This window comes from Prionailurus bengalensis, chromosome B4 (genome assembly GCF_016509475.1).
Source record: "Prionailurus bengalensis isolate Pbe53 chromosome B4, Fcat_Pben_1.1_paternal_pri, whole genome shotgun sequence".
Taxonomy (NCBI): domain Eukaryota; kingdom Metazoa; phylum Chordata; class Mammalia; order Carnivora; family Felidae; genus Prionailurus; species Prionailurus bengalensis.
Window position 1 is genome coordinate 124,307,251 of NC_057358.1, and position 25,055 is coordinate 124,332,305.

The 25,055-nt window shown below is 40.8% G+C and overlaps 1 protein-coding gene across 2 annotated transcripts in view; it reads left to right on the forward strand.

Annotated features, from left to right (window-relative positions):
* TXNRD1 (thioredoxin reductase 1) overlaps positions 1–25,055 on the forward strand; it is a 70,734-nt gene that overhangs the window by 21,852 nt on the left and 23,827 nt on the right. For both annotated transcript variants that reach the window (XM_043562375.1, XM_043562374.1), the window contains 9 exons: positions 454–576; positions 2,923–2,995; positions 5,239–5,358; positions 10,932–11,074; positions 11,490–11,605; positions 12,845–13,070; positions 17,753–17,845; positions 18,891–18,967; positions 20,522–20,678. In XM_043562375.1, coding sequence (XP_043418310.1) covers positions 490–576; positions 2,923–2,995; positions 5,239–5,358; positions 10,932–11,074; positions 11,490–11,605; positions 12,845–13,070; positions 17,753–17,845; positions 18,891–18,967; positions 20,522–20,678 — 1,092 coding nt within the window. In that variant the 5' untranslated portion in view covers positions 454–489. The remainder of the gene's footprint in view (positions 1–453; positions 577–2,922; positions 2,996–5,238; positions 5,359–10,931; positions 11,075–11,489; positions 11,606–12,844; positions 13,071–17,752; positions 17,846–18,890; positions 18,968–20,521; positions 20,679–25,055) is intronic.

Below are 25,055 nucleotides of genomic sequence, written 5' to 3' on the forward strand. Positions count from 1 at the left end.
ACTTAGGCCACTTATTTTTGTGGCCAGAAAATAAAGACGACTACTGAATGGTTATTGATGGTTTTATTAAAAACATACAGTACAAATATTTTAAAAACCAAATTTAAAACCTAGTGTAATAATTCTGGGGAAAAAGGACTGAGGATCATACTTCATTTAGGACTAAGTTGATTTTGTTGGAATGTCAGGGTCTAACACTGGAAGTACTATATGAACATTTCAGTTAGCTATCTGTGATGCGAAAAGGAATTAGGACAGTCCTAACAAAAAGCAGATTCTTGGTCACCACTTGAAAAGAGGGTTGAACGTTTTCTTCTTGCGTGCTGTGATAGAAGTTAAACGATGTTTTTCCTTTGAATATTCCTTGTGCTTTTTTCAGAGAAAGGTTTTCTCACAAAACTTTTCAGGCATTGCTGCTTTTAAGTTAACGTATTTCCTCTTCCTTTTCTTTAGGCTTATCAGGAGGGCAGACTTCAAAAGCTACTGAAAATGAACGGCTCGGAGGGTCTTCCCGAGTCCTATGACTATGACCTCATCATCGTTGGAGGCGGCTCAGGAGGGCTGGCAGCTGCTAAGGCAAGGTTCCTGTGTGTCATCTGGGTGATGGGTAGGAGTCACGCTCCTGATAGACGTCCGCCGGTTCTCACTGGAATTAGGTTGAGCCACTCTTGTGACATTCTGCACCTTAACTCGGGCAGGACATGTTTACAAAGGGACTGTTTTGCAAATCAGTTTTCCAGGTTGAACTGTACCTTCTTTGTGAAAGTACTTCTACATGACAGTACCGTGGCCCGTATTTTGGGACACATTTTCATTCATTTTAAGTTTGGCTGACTTTTCAAAGATAATAAAGGTGTGGTATAGAAACAGTTTGAAATTAAATAAATATATTTCTTACTCTTTATAAATATCAGTATTAGGTTTTTTTCACTTTGATGATTTTCCTGTTCACAGGCCCTCCTCCCCAGTAGAAAAATGGAGAGCAGTTGGATTCCTTAAACTTAATCATTAAAAACGTTTGCCTCCTGGGGCACCTGGGTGGCTCAGTCAGTTAAGCGTCTGATCTTGAGGTCTGTGAGTTCAAGCCCTGCATCAAGCTCTGTGTTGTCAGCTCAGAGCCTGGAACCTGCTTCAGATTCTGTGTCTCCCTCTCTCTCTCTGCCCCTCCCCCGCTCGCTCGCGCACGCTCTATCTCAAAAATACACATTAAAAAAAATTGAAAATGTTTGCCTCCTTTGTATAAGAAGTGAACTAAGAGTATACCCACTAACTCTGGTCTGGGGGTCATGGGGGAGAGGAAGTATAAATAAGGGAGGTTAAGGAATGAGACTCCTGGTCCTAAATTGAGATACATCTTCCATGTGTGAGGGGCCAAGGGCCCTTGGGCCTGTCATCCTTCTCCAACAGGTACTTTTATTTTTTTTTAAGTTTATTCATTTTGAGAGAGAGAGAGAGCGAGCATGGGCATGCATGCGTGTGCATGTGGGTGGGGGGTTGCAGAGAGAGAGGGAGAGAGAGAGAATCCCAAGTAGGCTCTGTGCTGACAGCTGTCTTTCTCTCTCTCAAAAATAAACCAACATTAAAAAAATTTTTTTTTTTCTTCAACGTTTTTTGGTGTTTTTTTTAAATTTATTTTTGGGACAGAGAGAGACAGAGCATGAACGGGGGAGGGGCAGAGAGAGAGGGAGACACAGAATCGGAAACAGGCTCCAGGCTCTGAGCCATCAGCCCAGAGCCCGACGCGGGGCTCGAACTCCCGGACCGCGAGATCGTGACCTGGCTGAAGTCGGACGCTTAACCGACTGCGCCACCCAGGCGCCCCTAAAAAAATTTTTTTTAAATAAAAGATGACATGGTTTAAAAGGTGTAGCTTGTGGGTCAGTAAGGGTAGATTCAAATGAAGCTGCCCAAATGAGGAGCAGGCCAGCATCTGGCATGAAGCCATACTTAGCTATAAATAATTCAGTAATAATACCGGATGTATTTTACTCTAGTTCTGGTGAGTTTTATTTTTCTTCTATTAAAAAATTTTTTTTTTAATGTTTATTTTTGAGAGAGAGCATGATAGAACATGAGTGGAGGAGTGACAGAGAGAGAGGAGGAGACACAGAATCCGAAGCAGGCTCCAGGCTCTGAGCTGTCAGCACAGAGCCCGACGTGGGGCTCGAACTCAGGAACTGCGATTGGACACTTAACCGACTGAGCCACCCAGGCGCCCCTCGTTCTGTTGGTTTTAAAGGAAACATAGACTCAATCCTTTGAAATAACCTTTGGAGGTTGTAGTTGCCAATACACAAAACTTATTCTCTGAAAAAGATAAAGGATGCTCTGCAAAATGAACTTCTGACTATTGTCACCACTCCCCTAAAATCTGTTTGGAAAGCTCATAGATACCATCAACTTTCTTACTGGCTTTTCATGTGAAATTTTAGGAAATCTGACGATTTTAGAAGAAAAACTTTTCCAATATTCTGCCTAGATACTGAATTAGATAAAACTTAAAATACTTTCAGAAATACTTACAGAATACAGATTGAATCAAGGGTTGTAGACTGTCCTAAATCTTTTTTACTGGCTATTCACCTCTTGCCTGCTTAGAAAAGACCCCAGGTTCTTCAGATTATTGCTTAATATGTTACTGTTTGCATGGAATTATGCAAGAGGATACTAGTGTGTCCGGGAGACAGTTTTACAGCTGTGCTCTGTATGTTCTTTACAACTACCCTGTGACTGTCTCAGTTGCCTAATTTTTATTTTGGAGTCTCACTAACCACCTTGGTGCAGTATCTGAAGTTCCAGGCAGTAATAACTGGTTATGCTGCGGGCACTGTAGCTTAATAAGAATAGCTTGGATTTTTAACAGTCCATTTCTAGTCTGTCATGGTCACCTTTCGAGTTTATTTTCATACGTTTATTTTCTAGGAAGCAGCCAAATATGACAAGAAGATATTGGTCCTGGATTTTGTCACTCCAACCCCCCATGGAACTAGATGGGGTAAGCTTTGAAGTATTTTAGAAGTGGATTGGTAGGAGCAGGTTTTTCCCTGGCATATGTTTAAATGGCTCCTAAAACCCAACTGAACATTTAAAAGTTAAATTAAAACAACAAAAAAGATATATGCCTCTTTCACTTGTGCTAAGTTAAAATGGAAATGTTAAATGTTGAAAATTTGGAGTTTCTGGCAGTGTCAGGATGATGCAACACCTTCTCCACAGCTGTCATGATGATTTAAAACTAAAGATTTGAGTAATTTGGTAAACTTAGGGATTTAATGACTGAAAGTTGAAACACTTACCTGTGGGTTTCTGTTTTAAAACCAGTTCCTACATTCAATAAGAACTGGAATCAGATATCTCAGTGGAGAGCCCGTGCTGCTTCCGAATCTTGTTGAATCAGTGTTCTGTATTCATTTATTCCACAGATATTAATTGAACACTTACTACGAACCAGGGCATTGGAGATGTAGCAATGGGTGTGGTAGACGTGAAGTTCTTGTCCTTGTGGAGTTTATATGCTAGCGGGGAGACAAGAGATAAGCGGGGAACTTTACAAATTATGATGAGTGGTACTAAAAAAAATTATATGGTGGGATAGAGAGAAACTGGGTAGAGGAAAGAGTTTAACTTTGGGAAGATTATCAAGGAAGGCCTCTGAAGAGGTGGCCTTTAAATGAGGCCAAAAGAATTAAGAATGAACCAGCTATGCCAAAAGCTGAGGAAGAACCTTCCAGGGGACTTTTCTCGGTCTCTGTCACAGAATAGAACATATAAAGGCCCTGAGGCAGGTGGGAGTTCTTCATGGTGGTAGCATGGGTGATACGAGCTGGAGGTAAGATTAGAGACGAAGGCAGGTGTCAGGCTGTACAGGTCTCGATAGGCCGAGATGAGGAATTGGACCTAATCGAAGCCTAGTAGGAAGCCTTTGAGAAGGGGATTGATGTGATACATAAATTTTACCAAGATGACTTAGCTGCTCTCATTAGGAGGCAAGAAGCAGAACTCTTGGATAAGAGAGTGTCTCACTTTCTAATTGATCCATTCAACAAATATTTATTAGGTGTCAGTGTTGTGTTGGACACTATTTTTTTTTTTAATTTTTTTTTTTAACGTTTACTCATTTTTGAGAGACAGAAAGAGACAGAACGTGAGTGAGGGAGGGGCAGAGAGAGAGGGAGACACAGAATTTGAAGCAGGCTCCAGGCTGTGGGCTGTCAGCTCAGAGCCTGATGCAGGGCTCAAACCCACGAACTGTGAGATCATGACCTGAGCTGAGGTCACATGCTTAACCAGCTGAGCCACTCAGGTGCCCCATTTTTGTTTTTTTAAGTTCATTTATTTTGAGAGAGAGAGAGAGTGAGTGGGGGAGGGACAGAGAGAGAGAGAGAGGGAGAGAGAATCCCAAGCAAGCAGGCTTCTCATTGTCAGCACAGAGCCCGATATGGGGCTTGAACCATGAGATCATGACCTGAGCCAAAGTCGAATGCTTAACCTCCTGTGCCACCCAGGTGCCCCAGGCACTATTCTTGTGCTGGGGATAGCCCCTCTGGCCTGGGGAGGTTGCACTCCATAGTGGCAGTCTGGAAGCATTCTCCTCAGAAGGCTTCTGTTTTCTGAGCTGTGACGTCTGCTGCCATCTTGCGATCTCACGCCATTTTGTCTGCCTCCCTGCCTGCCTGTATTTTGTCCTAATGGAGACAGTCTAGCGCCATGTTCTTTAGTCTCAGAGATGCTAAAGCTTGTGTTTGTTTTGGTCATGAATCCTTTTGTGAGAATCCATGAAAGCTGTAGACCACCATCTTAAAAAAAATGCTCACATACACCACATTTTATATGTAGTTCCAGACCCACTGCAGTCCAACTGTGGCTAGCTTAATAACCCCTTTATCATACAGTTCTGTTCAAAGATTTGGTGGCAAGTATAGGATTGCATGCAAAGTAAAATTTCAATTTCTGGCATCTTTATCAGCAGTCAGTTCATTTTGAATTTTTGAGGGTATGGAAATTGTGGAAATCTCATTTTTCTTTTGTTTGAGCGTGAGGTCACTCACTGTGTTTGATACATAAGGCTCTCTGAGCTTAGAAATGCCTTGAAACTTAGGAATGAATTTGCATAAACAGTATTGGGCTACGTTGGGCAAATAAATTATGATCTTTTGTAGCACATTATAATGATTACTGACCTTTCTCCATCAAGAATCGTGAAGCAGGGTATAAACTTATTTCTTGATGTTGTTGCAGGTCTCGGAGGAACATGCGTGAATGTGGGTTGCATACCTAAAAAACTGATGCACCAAGCGGCTTTGTTAGGACAAGCCGTGCAAGACTCTCGAAACTACGGTTGGAAGATCGAGGAGACAGGTATGGTGGGAGAGGCTGCTTGTGTTTTTGAGGGGTGCGAACTGTGGTCTGGGGACGCAGCATCCATTTTTACAAGACTAGAGGATAATCTGGAAGTTTTTATTGTTTATGTTTTTTATGTATAAAATCACTGCAATTAACTTGCGTCACTAGCTGCACAGAATGGATACTGTCCTTAGAGTGTCTTTCTGTAATAGAAAACCAGAATTTTTTCAGAGGTGCCTGGGTGGCTCAGTTGGTTAAGTGTCCGACTTCGGCTCAGGTCATGATCTCACAGTTCGTGAGTTCGAGCCCTGTGTCGGGCTCCGTGCTGACAGCTCAGAGCCTGGAGCCTGCTTTGGATTCCGTGTCTCTCTCTCTCTCTCTCTCTCTGCCCTGCTCATGCTCTGTCTCTGTCTCTCAAAAATGAATAAACATAAAAAAAAAAAAAAAAAAGAAAACCAGAATTTTTTCAGGTAAATTCGTTTTGTATTATTCCTATTTTGTTTTAAACTAATCTCCTACACCCAGCATGGGACTTGAACTCACGACCTTGAGATCAGTAGTCATTTGCTCTATCAACTGAGCCAGCCAGATGCCCCTCAAGTCAATTCTTATAATTACATAGAGTTTCATAAGGGAGTGCAAATTTATTTGCTTTCCTTTGAAGTTGTTTTGTTTTTCTCTGTCCAAAGAAATCAGTTTATGAGCGATATTTTTGGGGTGGATATTTTTCTGTTTGTTGAGAAAGCGTTGGTTAGTCTTTGGATAAAATATTTAGAGTACCCTAGCAACCCTAGAGAACTTGAAGAGGAATTTGTTGCCTTTAGAAAGTAGGTTGTATTATTTGGTAGAAGAATAAAATGAGGTTGGCACAGCTTCATAGTTAATCAATGACATAGGTCACCGTGTCCTTGAAGAGGGAAACTCTAACCTTATCTAATATTAGTTTCTAGATCTACAGGGTATGGGACATTTGCTAGGGTAAATTATTCTATAACTTTTTCTGAGTTTTAATTGTTTATTAAATATTAAAAAAAAACAGGGCATAAATACATGCTTTGAAAAATTTTGCTCCTACTCAAATTAGTCATGCTTCCTTTGTTTGATGTGTTTACTTCCTGTTTAAAATCAACAGCACTTTTTTTTTCAAGTCTGGAATCTTAGAAAATCAGTTACTTGGGGCGCCTGGGTGGCGCAGTCGGTTAAGCATCCGACTTCAGCCAGGTCACGATCTCGCGGTCTGTGAGTTCGAGCCCCGCGTCGGGCTCTGGGCTGATGGCTCAGAGCCTGGAGCCTGTTTCTGATTCTGTGTCTCCCTCTCTCTCTGCCCCTCCCCCGTTCATGCTCTGTCTCTCTCTGTCCCAAAAATAAATAAACGTTGAAAAAAAAAAATTAAAAAAAAAAAATAATAAATAAAAATAAAAATAAAAAAAAAAGAAAATCAGTTACTTTAAAAGTTTTCTTACGTTGGGGTCATATCTCTTTCCCAGATCCTTACAAGGCTGTTCTCTGTCCGTGACCTTTGGGGCCTCAGGCAGCCTCACGTCCATTTCTCTTTCCAACAAAAAGGGTAGTTGAGCTGATTCCTTTGACCTGTGGAATATGAATCTAACACATAATCTAGCCGTAGTCCACCGCTATTCCCACCTCTACCCCCCCCTCCAAGTTACTATTTACTCCCATGTCTGAATGTCTCCCCACTGAGTCTGCCATTAATACACTCTTTCCTTTCGGGAAGCCTACTTTTGTTTTTCTTTTTAAATCAAAAAATTTTTTTTTACAAACCCTTGTGTCGAGGGCTGACGTTCGCTAGATCACAGTGAGGGAGCTGCTCTGCTACATATGAAGCCCGGACCCAGAAGCAGGTCGTTTACGAATGGTTTGGCACCAGGTTCCCCACAAATGCGTGTTACGTGACCGGCAAGGGGGACGAGCCTGCTTTTAATGTACCTGGTTCATAAGAGGGTCTCCCTTCAGTTAATTTATTAGACTTCTTAGTACACATTTTAGAAATTTTAGAAATTCTGCCGAGAAAGTCATATAATCTTATTGTCGAGCGTCCACTATTTGCAGGTGAGTCTGTGCTGGGGAAATTCAGGTGAATAATACAAACTCTGTTAGCATGCAGATTCTGTTAATCACTCATGCACTAACGTCATCGCTGTACAGACTGAGTACCCTGGGAGCCCAGAGGGAGGATGGGTAATGTGATTGAAGTGGTGTCACGTAGCCTTTCCTTCACCCTAGCCTTCCTGACAGCGTTAAAGGTGGGTTATTGTCGTAGGTAGACCTGGGCACAACTGGTGACTTTGCCATTTACTGCCTGTGATGAGGATTGGATACAGTAGGGTGGTAAGATAGCTGCCACTCAGCAAACATTAGTTTCTGTCCTTTCCTCTGGACTTGCTGCTTTTAATTCTTCCGTTCAGAGTTTCAATAAATTAGAGTAGACCCTGGCAAGCACTTGGCAAGCACTTGGTTCTTTGGTTGCTGGTTTGTAGGAAAACCTTTACAGATACTAAAGGAAGTTGTATATCTGAACGAAGTTAGTTTCCTCTTAAAGAGGACACGTAACAGGAATATTAATCTGAAGAAGTCTAGAATTTGTTGGAAAAAGTAAGTTTGTTCCGAGCAAATTTTGATTGACGCAGCTTTATAATTTCCATGTACTGTCATCTACGTAGTGGATGCTATCTGTCCCTTAAATCTAGGTAAAAACAGTGCCGGGGAGCTATACGACTCAACCACACAAATTTTATTCATTCACACAGGGGTCTAGTACTCAAATTGGTATATTGTACTAACTGATGTTAGCTTTAAACTGTCAACTCTTAAGAAAAATGAAGTCATTGGAACAGAATTCTTAATTTAAAAATGTAGGAAGTATATATAGCGGGTGGGTCTTTAGAATCTTAAAAAGATAAGAGTTAAGTACAGGCCTCCGCTGAATGTGGATTTTTGTTAACAGGGCCAAGTGAGTTCATTCTAATAAATTCAGTAACCAGGTGGATGGTGAAATAGAACTTGGTGAATTGGCGGATCTTTCCAGCAAAAGAATATCTCTGTAGCTGTCATGTAACAATAAGGACTGGCTGTGCTTATTTATGTTGAATTTATTTCTAAGTTACATAATAAAGAACTAATAAATGTCTCGCCACTGAGGTAATAAAGAGTCACTAGTAGCATGGTCCAGATCTATACGTTAACATCAGTAAAAGCTCCCTGAATTTCATGGGGTTTTAAAAGTTGGACCAGATCAAAGTTGTTTTATTTGTCTCTCTTTAAAGAAATTATTTATTCAGCTACATTAACAGTGTTACTTTTGTGTTTCTTCCCCCTTTCCAGGTTTTAACATTAGAAATACATACTTTTCTGTTTTTAATGCCTTACTCCTCTTGTATTTGTTAGCAGCAGCAATCCCAACGTGTTTGATGAGAGCTGTGCCCTGTATTTAAATCCCTTTACTCTTGGTAAATGGAAACCTAGCGGTTTGTTTATTCTGTTATCTTCAATTTTCTCATGAAGCCTTGGGACCTCTGAAGCTTGCTGTGGCCTAGCAGAAGGAACCAGAGCTGGGCTTGGTGGGAGAGGCCTTCTGTGCCTGCCAGAGTCTACCACTGAGGCAGCAGTAAATTACCTCCCTCCTTTGAAAATGGTTGTGATGAGGAATATAGTGGATTTAAACAAACGTTACTTTATGTCATTAGATCTTAGAGCGAGAAAGAAACTTGGAGGTGTATTTTTCAAATGGGAACCCCCTAGAGGCTGTTGATCCCTGTTCCCACAGATGAAGTGTGAAGGCTTATTTTACATTTTTTGACTAGAAACCTATCTAATCTCACGTCCTTGACCAAAGAACAGCGCTCTAGTTGTCTGGGAGGGTTGTCTTCTCTGACCCTGCAGATAGCTCCAGGCATGGTGGAGGAGGAAAGGGACCTGGACCAGGCAGCATAGCTGAATCTGCCTGGGACAGGGGTAGGGGGAGTAACACATCCAGGACTCAGTGTGATCTGCCCTTTTCCTAAAGCTCTGAACTGAGAACGTACAGAGAAAGCCTCAGGCCTTTAAACAAACAAAAACAAACAAAAAACCTGGAGCCCAGTCATGTAAACTGGATGAATTGGTCCTTTCTGGAAGATTTCTTTGCTTTATATATTTTATTTATCAACTTGAGTTCCCTGTGCTCAAGAATTAAATCTGCCTTTCAAACATTAAGTATTAGAGGATCCCATTATCATTACAAAGAAAGCAAGATCATTGCAGAGTTACTATTCTGTTCCATTCCTAGTGGAGAAACCGGAAGTGAACCCTATCGTCTTTTTTCTGGTGTTGCTAGGTGGAGGCCAGATGGGCAGGTGGGCAGCGTCCCCCACTCCCGTCGCCCCGCACCTAGTCCTCTTAGTACTGCAGTCACAGTGGCTTCTGCAGTCACTGTCCTTTTCAGTTGAATTGATCTCCCAAAGTCTAACATTTTACGGTTCCGTGAAACGAACACCGATGATCTGTTCTCTAGGAGGCCACAAACCAATTTTTGTGCTGTCATTCCCGATTCCAGACGCTGGCCATTGTGTCTCGTAGACTTGGTTCACCACCTCCTGTGTGGTCAAGCTACTTAACCCTGAATCTAAGATTGAGACTCCTCATTTCCATGACAGTCTTTCAGTATATGTTGGTTCTCTTTTCCTTCCTTCTGAACCACAGCTTTCCTGGAATCTGTCTTCATCCTACCACCAGAGTATATTTTCTATGTATCCTATTTTTTTCCTTGTTATTCATGAGGTATTAATTAGTAAATGACTGATTTTTATGCATTGAAGTTCAGTATATTTGTGCCTGACTCAAATGATCATTTTGTAATAGAATTTAAAAATTGTCCTCTCTTTGGTGAGGGAGAGATTTGGGGGGACAGTGAGACAGACTCTCAAAATTCTCTGTCGATATCAAGGGTCAGCGAACTTGTTTTATAAAGGGCCAGACAGTAAATATTTTAGGTTTCATGGGACCTACTGATCTGTCACAACTACTCAGCTCTGTCATCATAGCACAAAAGAAGCCTTAGACAACGTGTAAATAAACGATCATTGGTGTATTTCAGTAAAACTGCTTATGAAAAAGGTGATGGGCTGCATTTGGCCGTGGGGCCTTAATTTGCCTTTGTGTACCAGCCTCTGGTTTAGACACTGTTACCAGTTTAGCGACTCCAGACTACATCAAGATCCCTTGGGGATTGTTACAGGGTATAGAATCCTCCAGGCTTCACCATTCCCCCAGCAATCAGTATTTACAATCAAAGTAAAATTCCCGTTCATTTCTAAAGAAGTAAAAAGGATCATGCACGGTTATTTTAGTTATTATGCGTGGTTATTTTAAGAATTTCCAGGAAGCCTGACATTATGTAATTGTATGGTAGTTTTCTAAAAAAGGAAAGAATATTTGAGCTTGAAAAGGATGTTTATGTGTTTGAAATGAAGGACCCTGCTGTTTTAAACAAAAAGGTCTGCCCTTTGTAACCCATGCGAACAGTTCCTGAGAAGTGATATTTGCCAGGCGATTGAAAAGCCAAAAACATTTTGTGTTATTTTCTTGTGCAGTTAAACATGACTGGGATAAGATGACAGAAGCTGTACAGAATTACATCGGCTCCCTGAACTGGGGCTACCGGGTCGCTCTGCGGGAGAGAAAAGTGACCTATGAGAATGCATATGGCCAGTTTGTAGGTCCTCATAGGATTAAGGTAATTGTGTGACATCCTGAGGAGCTAATGTTTGTTTTGTTTGTCTTGAACTTTTGTGAGGGGTAGGGGAGGAAAAGAGAAAGTGATTGTCTTGATAAAAGTAAAAGCCACTGTGACCCAAACTGCCCAGTTTGATGATTTTGCAGACACATCTTCTTATGGACCTTTTCCGTGTGGTTGTGGCAGTGTAAGAATACTGGATTTGTGGCCAGGTTACCTGGATCTGAGTCTTGGCCCTGCCACTTATTAGCCTTATGATTTTGCATAAGTCCGTTAATTTCTTAGAGCCTTAGTACGTATTACCAAATTTTTATGAGGATCAAATTGGATAATGTGGCGAATGGCCTCTGTTCACTATAACTACAATTTTAATGAACACTAGCTTATTAGAAGTTGACACTTGGTTTCTTTGTAGGCAACAAATAACAAAGGCAAAGAAAAAATTTATACAGCAGAGAAATTTCTCATTGCTACTGGCGAGAGGCCACGGTATCTGGGCATCCCTGGTGACAAAGAGTTCTGCATCAGCAGGTGAGGGGGCACCGGAGGGAGAAAAGGAGGCACCCGTTGTTGAGTTCTACTTTTCAGTTGTTTTCTTCAAACCCATTTAGTCCATTTCCTAGAACTTCCGAGGGTTTTTTTTTTAATTATTATTTTTTAATTTTTTTTTATTTCTGTGTTTCTGCCCAAAGGGACAGGGGCCTGGGAAAAAGAGAAGGGAAAAAATTCTTTTATGCAAGGAACATTTAAAAAATTCAAAACTATAAACATGGGTCTTTCTTACCACCCACTTAACATCACTGTTAACATATAAATACATACTTCTATTGAAACTTCTGTTTGAAATTTATACACGTCTGAGCATGTTTTGTAAACGTGTTAACATACTATGGTTGACAAATGTGTCCTCTTGGATGCTTTCTGCTGAGGAGTTTCTGCTCATGTTACACATTATTTCTTCTCAGTCCCTTTCTCGGGAAGGGTATGTGATTTTTTTTCCTTTGCACCTCATACAGGGGCAGCTCAGATGGCGACTGTTGTCTTCTCCGTCTTGGATGGGTTTCCTTCTCATATTTAAAAAAAAACTCATTTCCTAAACATGCTTTTGTGATCCCTCTCACGTCTCGTGTATTCTTTACTTGGCTAAAAGATTTTGTCAGCTTTTACTCTTTATAGTTGGGTTTTTATATGACAAAACAGTTATGTTGGAAGTTTTCCCCTACTCCTCTCTTGCTGATTCGTGTTCTGGATAGATCTTCCACCTCGGAGACTGTGTTTGGCTATGGGCAGCTTGAGCTGCTCCCAGAGCAACTGAGTGGCAAGAAAGGAACTGGGTCTAAGCCCTTGTAAATAGTTTTCATAGATTGTCTATGTAGCCAATTGAATGTTTTTAGTTTTTTTTTTTTTAATTTTTTTAATGTTTTATTTATTTTTGAGACAGAGAGAGACAGAGCATGAGCAGGGGAGGGGCAGAGAGAGAGGGAGACACAGAATCTGAAACAGGCTCCAGGCTCTGAGCTGTTAGCCCAGAGCCCGACGCGGGGCCCGAACTCACGGACCATGAGATCATGACCTGAGCTGAAGTCGGACACTTAACCGACTGAACCACCCAGGCGCCCCGAATGTTTTTAGTTTTTAAAAGTGTATTCTTAAGAAAGCAAAAATATTTACATTGATTCAGTCATTACTCACATAGGAACATTTTCAATTTCTTTCTTTTCTTCCCCACCCCCCCACCTTTTTTTTTTTTTTTTTTAAATTTCTTTTCAGTGATGATCTTTTCTCCTTACCTTATTGCCCGGGTAAGACCCTGGTGGTTGGAGCATCGTACGTCGCCTTGGAATGTGCTGGATTTCTTGCTGGCATCGGTTTAGATGTCACTGTTATGGTACGATCCATTCTCCTGAGAGGATTTGACCAGGACATGGCCAACAAAATTGGCGAACATATGGAAGAACATGGTGTCAAGTTTATAAAACAGTTCATACCAATAAAAGTAAGTGGAGTTGCTGGTAGGTTTGTTGGTTTCATACTCCTGTTTAGGCAGGAGAGAGAGGGTTGGGGTAGGTGATGGAAGCGTTCCTTCTGGGGTCTAAACCATCGGGAGTGCTGCAGTTTCTCAGCTGTGATGTCGGTATATGAACTTGTACCCACTGCCACCTGGAGAGCTTTGTTCTTCTCTGCAGCTCAGTAATTTCTTTATTCTCATCTCACCCTTCTTACTTTTAGTTCTCTTCTGTTTAATGTTTCCCTTCATACATTCCTTCACTTTATAATCTTTGGTCTGTTATCCTTTGTTTCTTTGTACACACCAGTGATTGAAATAAGAGTTCAAGACTCGGCTGATTTTTAAATGCTCTTCATGAGAAATTTGTCCTTGTGTACCATGTAGTCAACAGATACACTGTATTATTCTGGCTTCTCTGAAAATGATTATCTAAATTTGTTACATGGGCTCCTTTCCCCCCCCCCCCTCGCTTATTTAGTCTCCTTTTGAGAAGGTGGAAAAATATGCCAAGTTACATTGGGAACTTAGTTACTTGGGAACTAAGTTATTGGGAACTTAGTTATTGGGAACAAGTTAACTTAGGCCCTTTGGGTGACCATGTTAAGAATCGCTTCATGTTGATAAGAGTTCGAGCATTGGGATGAGAATGACCTACTTTCAATACTGTGCTACCATTTTCTTGCTATATGTCTTTGGGGAAATTATTGAACCTCTCTGAGCTTCAGTTTCTTCCATAAAATTAGGATAATAACAGCAGCTATCTCAGAGTTCTTGTGAAGATTGCGTTAGCTGACACTTAGGAAGTAATTAGAACAGTACCTGGCACAGAGTAAGTCTAATACTGCTGTGAGGGTGAAGCAGCACAGGTCCTGGAAGTTATCACTACTTGATTCCTGGAGATGTCTTTTAGAGAGTAGAAGTACATGTGATACATTTGCCTTAGGGCTGTGGTTAGAAAACAGCTGTACATACAAGTTGTGCAATGGAAAAGTAACATCTGCTTCTATGATGTCTATTTTTAATTCCAACATGCAGGGCAACATGCAGTGTTACATTAGTTTCAGGTGTACAATACAGTGAGTCAGCACTTTTACCCTTTACTCACTGCTCATGAGAAGTGTGTTCTGTGTTTTTGTTTTGTTTTGTTTTGTTTTGAGAGAGAGAGAGAGAGAGAGTGAGCATGCAAGCAGGGGAGAGGGTCAGAGGGGGAAAGAGAGAATCTTAAGCAGGCCCCACACTCAGCATGGAACCCAGCTTGGGGCTCGATCCCTTGACCCTGGCATCATGACCTGAGCTGAAATCAAGAGTTGGACTATTAATCGACTGAGCCACTTAAGTACTCTGAGAAGTGTGATCTTAATCCCCAACACCTATCTCACCCATCCCCCATCCACCTCCCCTCTGGTAACCATCTGTTGGTTTTCTGTAGTTAAGAGTCTGTATCTTGGTTCATCTGTTTGTTTGTTTGTTTTTAAAATTTTTTTTTAATGTTTATTTTTGAGAGAGAGAGAGAGAGAGAGAGAGTGTGAGCAGGGCAGAGGCAGAGAGAGAGGGAAACACAGAATCTGAAGCAGGCTCTAGGCTCCGAGCTGTCAGCACAGAGCCTGATGTGGGGCTCAAACTCACAGACTGTGAGATCATGACCTGCGCCGAAGTTGGATGCTTAACCGACTGAGTTTAACCCAGGTGCCCCATGGTTCATCTGTTTTTGTTCTTTTGTTCATTTGTTTTGTTTCTTAAATTCCATATATGAGTGAAATCATGTGGTATTCGTCTTTCTCTGACTGGCTTATTTCGCTTAGCATCCGTGTTGTTGCAAGTAGCAAGATTTCATTCTTTTTTATGGCTGAGTAATCATTTTTTATATAAACCACATCTTTATTCATCTACCGATAGACACTTGGGTTGCTTCTGTAATTTGGCTATTGTAAATGATGCTGCGATAAATGTAGGGGTGCGTATATCCTTTCGCATTAGTGTTTTTGTATTCTTTGGGTAAGTACCTGGTAGTGCAATTACTGCATCACATATGGTAGTTCTGTTTTTTTCTTTAGCTTTTTCTGTTGTTTTGTTTTAAAGAGCGAGAGAAAGTGCAAACAGAGGAGGGGCAGAGAGAGAGAGAAAGGGAGAGAATCTTAAGCAGGCTTCGCTGGCAGCACAGAGCCCAAGGCAAGGCTTGGTCCCACGACCCTGTGACCATGACCTGAACTGAAATCAAGGGTCGGACGCTTAACTGACTGAGCCACCCAGGTGCCCCGGTAGTTCTGTTTTTAATTTTTTAAGGCTCCTCCAGAATGGCTGCACCAGTTTCTATTCCCGCCAGTAATGCATGAGGGTTCCTGTTTCCCTACGTCCTTGCCAATGCGTGTTTATGTTTTTTGATTTTAGCCATTCTGATTCTGACAGGTGTAAGATGATGTCTGATTGTGGTTTTGATTTGCATTTCCCTGATGATGAGTGATGTTGACCATCTTTCCCTGTGTCTGTTGGCCACGTGGATGTCTTTGGAGAAATGTCTGTTCATGTTTTCTGTCCATTTTTTAATTGGATTTTTTTTTTTTTGGTATTGTATAAACTCTTTATTTTTTTAATAAGTTCAGTATATATTTTGGATACTAACCCTGTATTAGATATGTCATTTGCAGATATCTTCCCCCATTCAGTAGGTTGTCTTTTAGTCTTGTTGATTGTTTTCCTTTGCTGTCTGTGCAAAAGGGTTTTATTTTTTATTTATTTATTTAAAAAAAATTTTTTTTCAACATTTATTCATTTTTGAGAGACAGAGTGTGAGTGGGGAAGGGGCAGAGAGAGGGGGAGACACAGAATCCGAAGCAGGCTCCAGGCTCTGAGCTGTCAACACAGAGCCCGACGCGGGGCTCGAACTCATGGACTGTGAGATCATGACCTGAGCTGAAGTCGGACGCTCAACCAACTGAGCCACCCAGGTGCCCCCAAAAGGTTTTTATTTTGATAAAGTCCCAATAGTTTATTTTCGTTTTTGTTTCCCTTGCTTTAGGAGACATATCTTAGAAAGATATTGCTGTGGCTGATGTCATAGAAAGTACTGCCTGTATTGTCTTCTAGGATTTTTATGGTTTCAGTTCTCTCATTTAGATCCTTAATCCATCTTGAGTTTATTTTTGTGTATAGTATAAGAAAGTGGTTCAGTTTCTTTTCTTTTCTTTTCTTTTCTTTTTTTTTTTTTTTTTGCGCGTAGCTGTCCAGTTTTCCCAACATCATTTGTCGAAGGGACTTTTTCCCATTGCATATTCTTGCCTCCTTTGTTGAAGGTGAATTGACCATTCCTTTATAATGTCTTAACATTTGGAGAGTTGTGGGCCCTTTTGAGAATCTCATAGACTATCCCCTAGTGAAATAAACCTGTGTCTGTGCACATTAACATTTTACCTGGGTTACCAAGGTGTCTCTGATCTCCTTGGGTCACGGTGAACACATGCTGTGTTATTCAGTGACCTGATAGAAGCGGCCTTTGGCAGGGAGGAAGGCGAGAGCGCATTGTGTGATGTGCACAGAGATTGTGGGGAATAAAGTCGTTCTAAGTGCAGAAATTGTTGTAGACATAGAAAAAGCCTAACTGGAACACAAAAGTGAGTGAGGCAGGAAGGAATTAGAGGTGAGGTGAGGCCCTTATCATTTTTAGGTAAATCTGAGCTAATGCAGGTAATCTGACTAATGCAGCTCTTCTCCAAAGATTAGATTATAGCTTAACTACGAAAGACATCTTCGGTATGTTCAGATGGGCTTAACTATGTAAGAAGGAAGGAATTTGAGAAGGAAATTTTTGCTACTTATTAATGGTGAAAGTAAAATGACCCTTGACCATTTTCCCATGCAGAGTGGTTGCATTTAAAAGGTAGAGTAGAAATTGCAGGTGACTTTATGAGTTTCTCCCAGTAAATATTTTACAGGAACCCATGATTTGCTGCCAGTGCAGAGACCAAGGTTAACTGCAGGCTTGCAGAAGCCTCTAGGTGGTAAGGGTTTTCATTTGTTGCAACGCAGTCTGAAGGTTATTGTTGACATCCAGGAGTGGTGAGCTGGTATGTTTAATCTCATCTGGCATAGTGCACGTTCCGGGGCTTGCTTGTTCTTCCCTACATCTTGAACAACGAAGACCACCCCTCGTCCTTATAAACGTACCTCCTTGCTCACTATGCTTTTTAGAGCTTTCTGGCTGTTTACCTGTATCATGTTTGATCTACTCCAGTGTCTGTTCTTTGTTGACAAAGCTGAACGTCTGTAGCCAGAAGACAATCTCTGAATTTGAGCAGTAGTGGCTGTCCAGGGGATTAAGGGCTCTGGGTGAGTTAAGAGAGAGGAGCCTGGGAAAAGCGACGTCATTAGCTGTGTTTTAGGGATCGTAGTGTGCTGGCTTTTTCCTCTGGCTTTTTCCTTTCCCACTTTTTTCTCTTTGAATTTTATTCTGTTTGGGAACTATTGGAAAGAAAGCCCCTCTGGCAAACATTAAGCAGCAAGAAAAAGGGGGATAAAATAGAAAAATCTCTTACTGTCCTAATGATGTTATGGTGAGGGGGGTGGGACATGAAAGACCTCTCACGCCAGATTTTGTGTTTTCACTTTGGGTCAACCTGATAGGAGGGAGTTGATACAGGTCTTTATTGTGGAGTAAAACTTTGTTGCTTTTATAGGTTGAACAAATTGAAGCAGGGACACCAGGCCGACTCAGGGTGGTAGCCCAGTCCACCAGTGGTGGTGAAACCATTGAAGGAGAGTATAATACGGTAAGGAATGGACCCAGGTTAGCCCCTTATTAGAAAGCAAATAATGTGCTTATTGGATATTTGGATATTTGCTGGGTACATGTAATGGCTGCTTTCTATTTTCAAAACCTGATTATGTTCCTATTCTAAGACATCTATATTGCTTGTGATATTGTAATTTGTTTTGGGATAGGGATGGCTTCAAATTTTCTTCCATGTAACTTAAAAATATCATTTGTCAAATAGCTATAAAAAGACATCCTTTTTAAAAGAAGTAGAACTTCTCTGTCCTTCAAAATTTTATCTTCATAGCTCACTACTTTAAAAAAGAAAAACAAAACTTAAGGGGTGCCTGGGTGGCTCAGTCAGTTAAGCTTCCAGCTTCGGCTCAGGTCATGATCTCACCGTTGGTGAGTTCTAGCCCCGCATTGGGCTCTGTGTTGACAACTTAGAGCCTGCAGCCTGCTTCGGATTCCGTGTCTTCCTCTCTCTCTGCCCCTTCCCTGCTTGCACTCTGTCCCTCTCTCTCAAAAATAAACCTTTAGAAAAAAAAAAAATCTTAAAAAAAAAAAACCTTAATTCAGTCATAGGCTATGTTGTCTTTGTCTGTGAACTTCACTAGATTTATAAAGGAATTGCTAACTTTTCTTCTTAATCAATGGATGAGGATTTCTGCTATATCCTGTTCAAGGGATTTTTGTTTGTTCTAATTTGCTTAAACTCTTGCATTTTTTTTAAGTTTATTTATTTTGAGAGAGAAAGAGTGTGGGGTGGGGGTGGGGGCTCAAAGAGAGAGAATCCCAAGCAGGTTCCGCACTGTCCATTGATAGTGCAGAGCCCAGTTCAGGGCTCAGACCCACAAACTGAGATCGTGACCTGAGCTGGAACCAAGAGTCAGACACTTAACTGGTTGAGCCACCTGGGTGCCCCATAAACTCTTACGTTATTTTCTTAATGAAATATTTCTTTACAGGTCTGGAAAGTGAAATCAGAGTAGCTTAATGATTAAGTAACTTACGTGAAGTCTTTTTAATCATACTCACCTGGTATATTAATACTTTTTCAGGTATTGCTGGCAATAGGAAGAGACGCTTGCACAAGAAAACTTGGCTTAGAAACCGTGGGGGTAAAGATAAATGACAAGTAAGAAAACAATTTTATTGTGTCTTACTGAATATTATTTCAGTTGTTGATAATACTGATTAATAGTGGAGTTTTAGATTGTTAGAGTTAGTTTTTATCATAGTTGGAGATTTCCCTTTTTAAGCCTAGAGATCTCTTCCTTCAGTGCCACTCACGTTGGTATTTTCTGTTTGTTTTATTTTGTTTTTTCCTTTTCAAAATCTAAGTGGAAGATAGGGCGGCTTGCAGTTTGTTTCTTTAATGTGCAGTGTATAGAATAAAAGAGTCTAACCCCCCAGTTAATTGCAGGCATGTACTTTGAGCTTTACTAAATAATACGTAGATCTGAACCATGTTGAGAGCTACTAAGTTTTAGGATGATGAGTGGTCACTGCATTTCTAGTGACAGCTACAAGTATGAAAAACTTGCAAGGGTTGAAGTTAAAATCCTTTGGCCTATAGCAGTAGAGGAGATAACTGAGACTCAGTGGTATCTGCTTATCTGCTGTCTGGGGTATTTCCCAATATCACCTTCCGTACAGCCAAGTAGAAACAAGTGCTGTGAATGGGAACTGCCTTGGAAGCTAAAAAATAAAGGTGGTTTGGTTTGGTTTTGTTTTTGTCCCTTCTAGGAATAACATCTATTCTGGAGAAGAGACTTCCTAATCTTAGTGTGAGGATTTTTGTTCTACTTATTTTTTAACTAGGGTAGACAGACAGAATTGCTGAGGTCACCAATAAGATTTAGCAGACCAAATATTGCACCAGCATAATAAACACGCTAGCCTATTTCCAGGGGGTCCAAAGCTTAGATTTTATATAATGGAAGCAGCTAACACTTATTCTGCACTTACTGTGAGCCGTGGACCGTTGTGCTGAATATTTTGTACCTATTTTCATTTAATCCTCACAGCCCCTTAAGGTAGTTGATGGCATCCCTTTTCTTCTTACAGTGTTCTCATTATTATTGTTCGCATTAATAGGTGGGAAAATAAAGCTCAGAGATATTAAATAGCCCTCCCAACATCATAGAGGTGACAACTAACAGACCTATAGTTTAGAATACACATATTCTTAACCATCTGTTGTAGTTTTCTCCCAGGTTTTCTTACAGTTTTCTTATTCCAGAATTGTCTCTAAGCTTTTAAAATACTCATTTAGGGGCGCCTGGGTGGCGCAGTCGGTTAAGCGTCCGACTTCAGCCAGGTCACGATCTCGCGGTCCGTGAGTTCGAGCCCCGCGTCGGGCTCTGGGCTGATGGCTCAGAGCCCGGAGCCTGTTTCCGATTCTGTGTCTCCCTCTCTCTCTGCCCCTCCCCCATTCATGCTCTGTCTCTTTCTGTCCCAAAAATAAATAAACGTTGAAAAAAAAATTAAAAAAAATGTTTAAAAAAAAAATACTCATTTATTTTTATTTTATTTTATGTATGTAGGTATGTATGTATTTTTAAATAATACGTTAGAATGCTGCCCTTTGCTAGAGTCAGAATTTTGGCTTCTTTGGGAGAAAGGGGAATTTTTTTGTTCCACTTAATTAATAGGAGTAACTGATGGTTTTAACTGAATGAATTTTCAGGACTGGAAAAATACCTGTCACAGATGAAGAGCAGACCAACGTGCCTTATATCTATGCCATCGGCGATATATTGGAGGGGAAGCTCGAGCTCACCCCAGTAGCAATCCAGGCAGGGAGACTGCTGGCTCAGAGGCTCTATGCTGGCTCCAATATCAAGGTGAGCTTGTGGCTGACACCTGTTGATACTGGTTTTAGTAACACCACTAGTTCTCTAGGGGTAGCTGTGAAGTTTTCCAGGTCTTGAATAATTTAGTTCTCTTGCTGGTGGCATCCTACATGTGCTGTATTAACTGTATTCCAAACAAGACATCGTTAAGACTGCTGTGTCTTTGTGACTTTGTTATGAAAATTGTCATTCCTGGAATCACACTGGGAAAAAATGAGCTTGACTAATCAAGTTTCAGCACTATTGTTGTGTTACATATTCTCACAATAGTTGTAGGGGCGCCTGGTTGGCGCAGTCGGTTAAGTGTCCGACTTCAGCCAGGTCACGATCTCGCGGTCCGGGAGTTCGAGCCCCGCGTCAGGCTCTGGGCTGATGGCTCAGAGCCTGGAGCCTGTTTCCGATTCTGTGTCTCCCTCTCTCTCTGCCCCTCCCCCGTTCATGCTCTGTCTCTCTCTGTCCCAAAAATAAATAAACGTTGAAAAAAAAAATTAAAAAAAAAAAAAAAAGTTGGATTTTACCTTAATTTCATTGTTGCCAATTTCAGTATAATTTTCTAAATCTTTTTATGGCACCTATCTAGGCTATACAAGGATTTGGGGATCTAGGTGGTAATCATGTGCAGAGCTGCTTAAACCAGAATTCAGGCTTTATTACCCTGTCCTTTCTAAAAATATGTCTTCTGCTCTTGGAATGCTTAATGTGTTATATTAATGTTTTAAAGTGATTTTTTTAGTCATTGTAGGAAATTGAAACTCTTAAGTATGTTTTAATGGGACTAGATGTCAAGGAAGGAATAAATATATTCTGATTATTTTTTTAAGCTTATTTTTTAGAGCAGTTGCACGTTCACAGCGAAATTGAGATGAAGATCCGAGATTTCCTGTGTTAGTCCCTGCCTTCATACATGCATGGCCTTCCTCATTACCAACATTCCCTCCCTAATTAATTTTTTGAAAGGATTCCAGGAGCATAGATTGTAAATAATTTAGTCGCTACCCATTTTTCTTGCACATAATCAGCATGGGTTGATTTATGTTGGTTTCGGGAACAGAAACCTGAAAGAATACAGCTTGTCAAATTTGTGACAAGCATTCCCAGTGCACCTGGGGTTAGTTTGCATAATCGTATAATAAGACCTCATGTTTTGAAATGAACAGGATTGAGGCTAAAAAGAGTTTGAGTCCCAGATTGTCTGATCATCCAGGACGTATAGCATCTGGTTCATATTACTGTTTGGGGTACATTTAACTGCTTCTTTGAGTGAGTCCTGTTTTGTGTTCATTGTTGCAGTTACTGACCAGTAAACTGAGAAAAGCGTATCTACAGATATAGCTTGAGATGCATTTGATTTGCTCTTGACCCTGTGTCTTTGTGTTTCCCTAAAGTGGAGATATTTTTATATACCAACAATAACCAAAGGGAGCACTTACAAAAATCTACTCCTAAATAAATTTGAAGTTAAAAGCACAAAACTCTTCAAAACCTTTCCTGAATGTTTGCACCTGCTTTGGGCATAGACAGCCTTCCATGTGTGGGTGTGGTGCTGTATTCTGTCCCCTGCTCGGTAGAGCAGGTGTTTTCTGAGAGGGCCAGAAGCTTTTATCAACGTCAGAATTTAATGTAAGTTAAAATTAAAAGACTCCTTTTTGTTTTTTTCTTTATCTGTAGTCTAATAATAAGACAGATGCTTGACCAAATAGGAAGATCAACAGGTGCTGCTCAGGTCTCTGAGTTTGAAATCTTACTGGTCTGTTCATCAGTGTAGTAAATAAAGTCGAAATGCCAGCAGGTATCAAGGTTAAATGTATTGGGGGAAATCACATACTTTTTTTTAAGCAACTGCATAATTCCTTTAATTTCGCCCAATGTGTGTGAGAACGTTAGCACATATCAGAGGGGTGAGGGAATCCATTCCTGCCTGTCTCCTGAAGAAGCAGCTGTCTATGGAAAAGTTTAGCTTAACATAAACACCTGGCTGAGTTTAATCCCTTGTGGGATTTTAAGAGAGCCCAGATTGAATTGTGGGTGTTCGTGCCTTCCTCCAAAATTGCTGTCATCTATTCCTCATCGCTTCCCAAGAGTGTTCAGAGGAAAGGAGACAGAGTGTGACGTTTGAGTACTTGAGACATGCCTGGTAATGTGCTAAGTGCTTTGTATGCATTGTCTCATTCAGCCTCAGGGCAGCTATGGAGATTGCTGACACAGTCCAGGGAGATTAGGTAACTGTGCAAAGTCACAAGGCTGGTAGGCAGCCAGAGCATAAATGGAAGTCTCCAGTACTGCTGTCATTTTTTTTTTTTTACATTTATTTATTTATTTAAAAAAAATTTTTTTTTAAATTTTTAACCTTTTTTTATTTTTGAGACAGAGAGAGACAAAGCATGAATGGGGGAGGGCCGGAGAGAGGGAGACACAGAGGCTGAAACAGGCTCCAGGCTCTGAGCTGTCAGCACAGAGCCTGATGCGGGGCGCGAACTCACGGACTGTGAGATCACGACCTGAGCCGAAGTTGGACACTTAACTGACTGAGCCACCCAGGCGCCCCTACATTTATTTATTTTTTGATAGAGACAGAGCATGAGTCGGGGGGGGGGGGAGCAGAGAGAGAGGGAGACACAGAATCCAAAGCAGGCTCCAGGCTCCAGGTTCCAGGTTCCAGGTTCCAGGTTCCAGGCTCTGAGCTGTCAGCACAGAGCCCGACACGGGGCTCGAACTCGTCAGCTGTGAGATCGTGACAACCTGAGCCAAAGTCGGACGCTTAACTAACTGAGCCACCCAGGTGCCCCTGTAGTACTGCTGTCTTACTCATGATGATTTATTGCCTAAGAAAGAAGATTTGGAAGGTATAGATTATAGAAGAATAGGGGATGGAATAGGAATGATGTTTCCTTACTTTTTTTTTTTTTATTTGTTTTGAGAGATACAGAGCACAAGCAGAGAAGGGGCAGAGAGAGAGGGAGAGAAGGAGAATCCCAAGTAGGCTTTGCGCTGTCAGCCCTGAGCCCGATGCAGGGCAACCCCATGAAGCTGGGAGACCGTGACCTGAGGCGAAACCAAAAGTTGGATGCTCGACCAACTGAGCCATCCAGGCACCCCAGCCTCCAGACTTTTAAAGGATCTACCAATTTGCAAACACCTCTGTAATGTGTAATTTTCCTAAATGAAGTGGAAAATACATCGGGAAAATTTAACTGAACCTTTTTAACACTTAATGATTAACGTCATTTTCAAAACTTAAAAATATTTGCCACTAAATACTAAATATTCCATTCTTTAGGGAACATAAATGAAGGAATGAAAAAAAAGTTTTTATCATTTCAAAAACTGATAGAGAACAGACTGTAAAGTTGAGTCAGCCTGTGGATGATAGATATTCCACTAAGCCCTTTTTTTTTTTAAAAAAAAAAAAGCCCACTGGTAAGATACATGTACAAACTTTAAAGCACAGTATGATGGGCACTTCAGCAGAGTGAACCGTTGTTTTCTCTTGGATCTTTTTAGAATTGCTCTCAAACACTTGAAACTTATAAAGAGTAAACATTAGCATCTTTATTATTAAGGTGCTACTTTATTAGTTAACTCAGTTTTATAGTAAATATAAAATATTTTATGGTCACCTGGCTGACTCATTTGGTAGAGCATGCAACTCTTGATCTCAGAGTCATGAGTTCAAGCCCTGTGTTGGGTGTGGAGACTACTTAAAAGATATATATATAATATTTTCTGTGGAAACTCTGGAGCAGCTACAGTACACATATCTTTAAAAGTTCATTAAGTTGATGGTTGTGAAAACTGCCAAGTATGCTTTCCAGATAAAAGTGTTAGAAACGAGGATTACATTTTCCAGGCTAGGCCACAACGGTCATTTAAGTCGATTGGAAACTGCATTTTGGAACCTGGAAGAAACTGGTCTTTTTATGTGAATGCAGATTTCCATCTGATACACCTTTTTCTGCCTGAAGAATTTCCTTTCACAGTTAGTGTGTGTCTGCTCCTGGTGAATTCCTTTTCTCCTCTTTGTTGGTGGTGGTGGTGGTTTTTGTTGTTGTTGGGGGGGGGGGAGATATTTTTGCTGAATATTGAGTTCTAGACTTACTGTGTTTCTTTAAATATTTTAACAATTTGCCTACTATTTCTGGTTGCATAGATTCTGAACAGAAGTATGCTATCATTTTCATCTTTATTCTTCTTTAGATTTTTTTTTGTTATCAGTGATTTTTAGCAATTAACTGCTAAATTATTGTATGTCTTGGCATGCTTTTTCTTATATTTATTCTGCTTAAGATTTGTCAGGATTCTTGGATTTATCTGTTTGCCTTTGTCATCAGGTTATTTTTTCCCCTCAGCCTCCAGTTAATGAATGTTGGT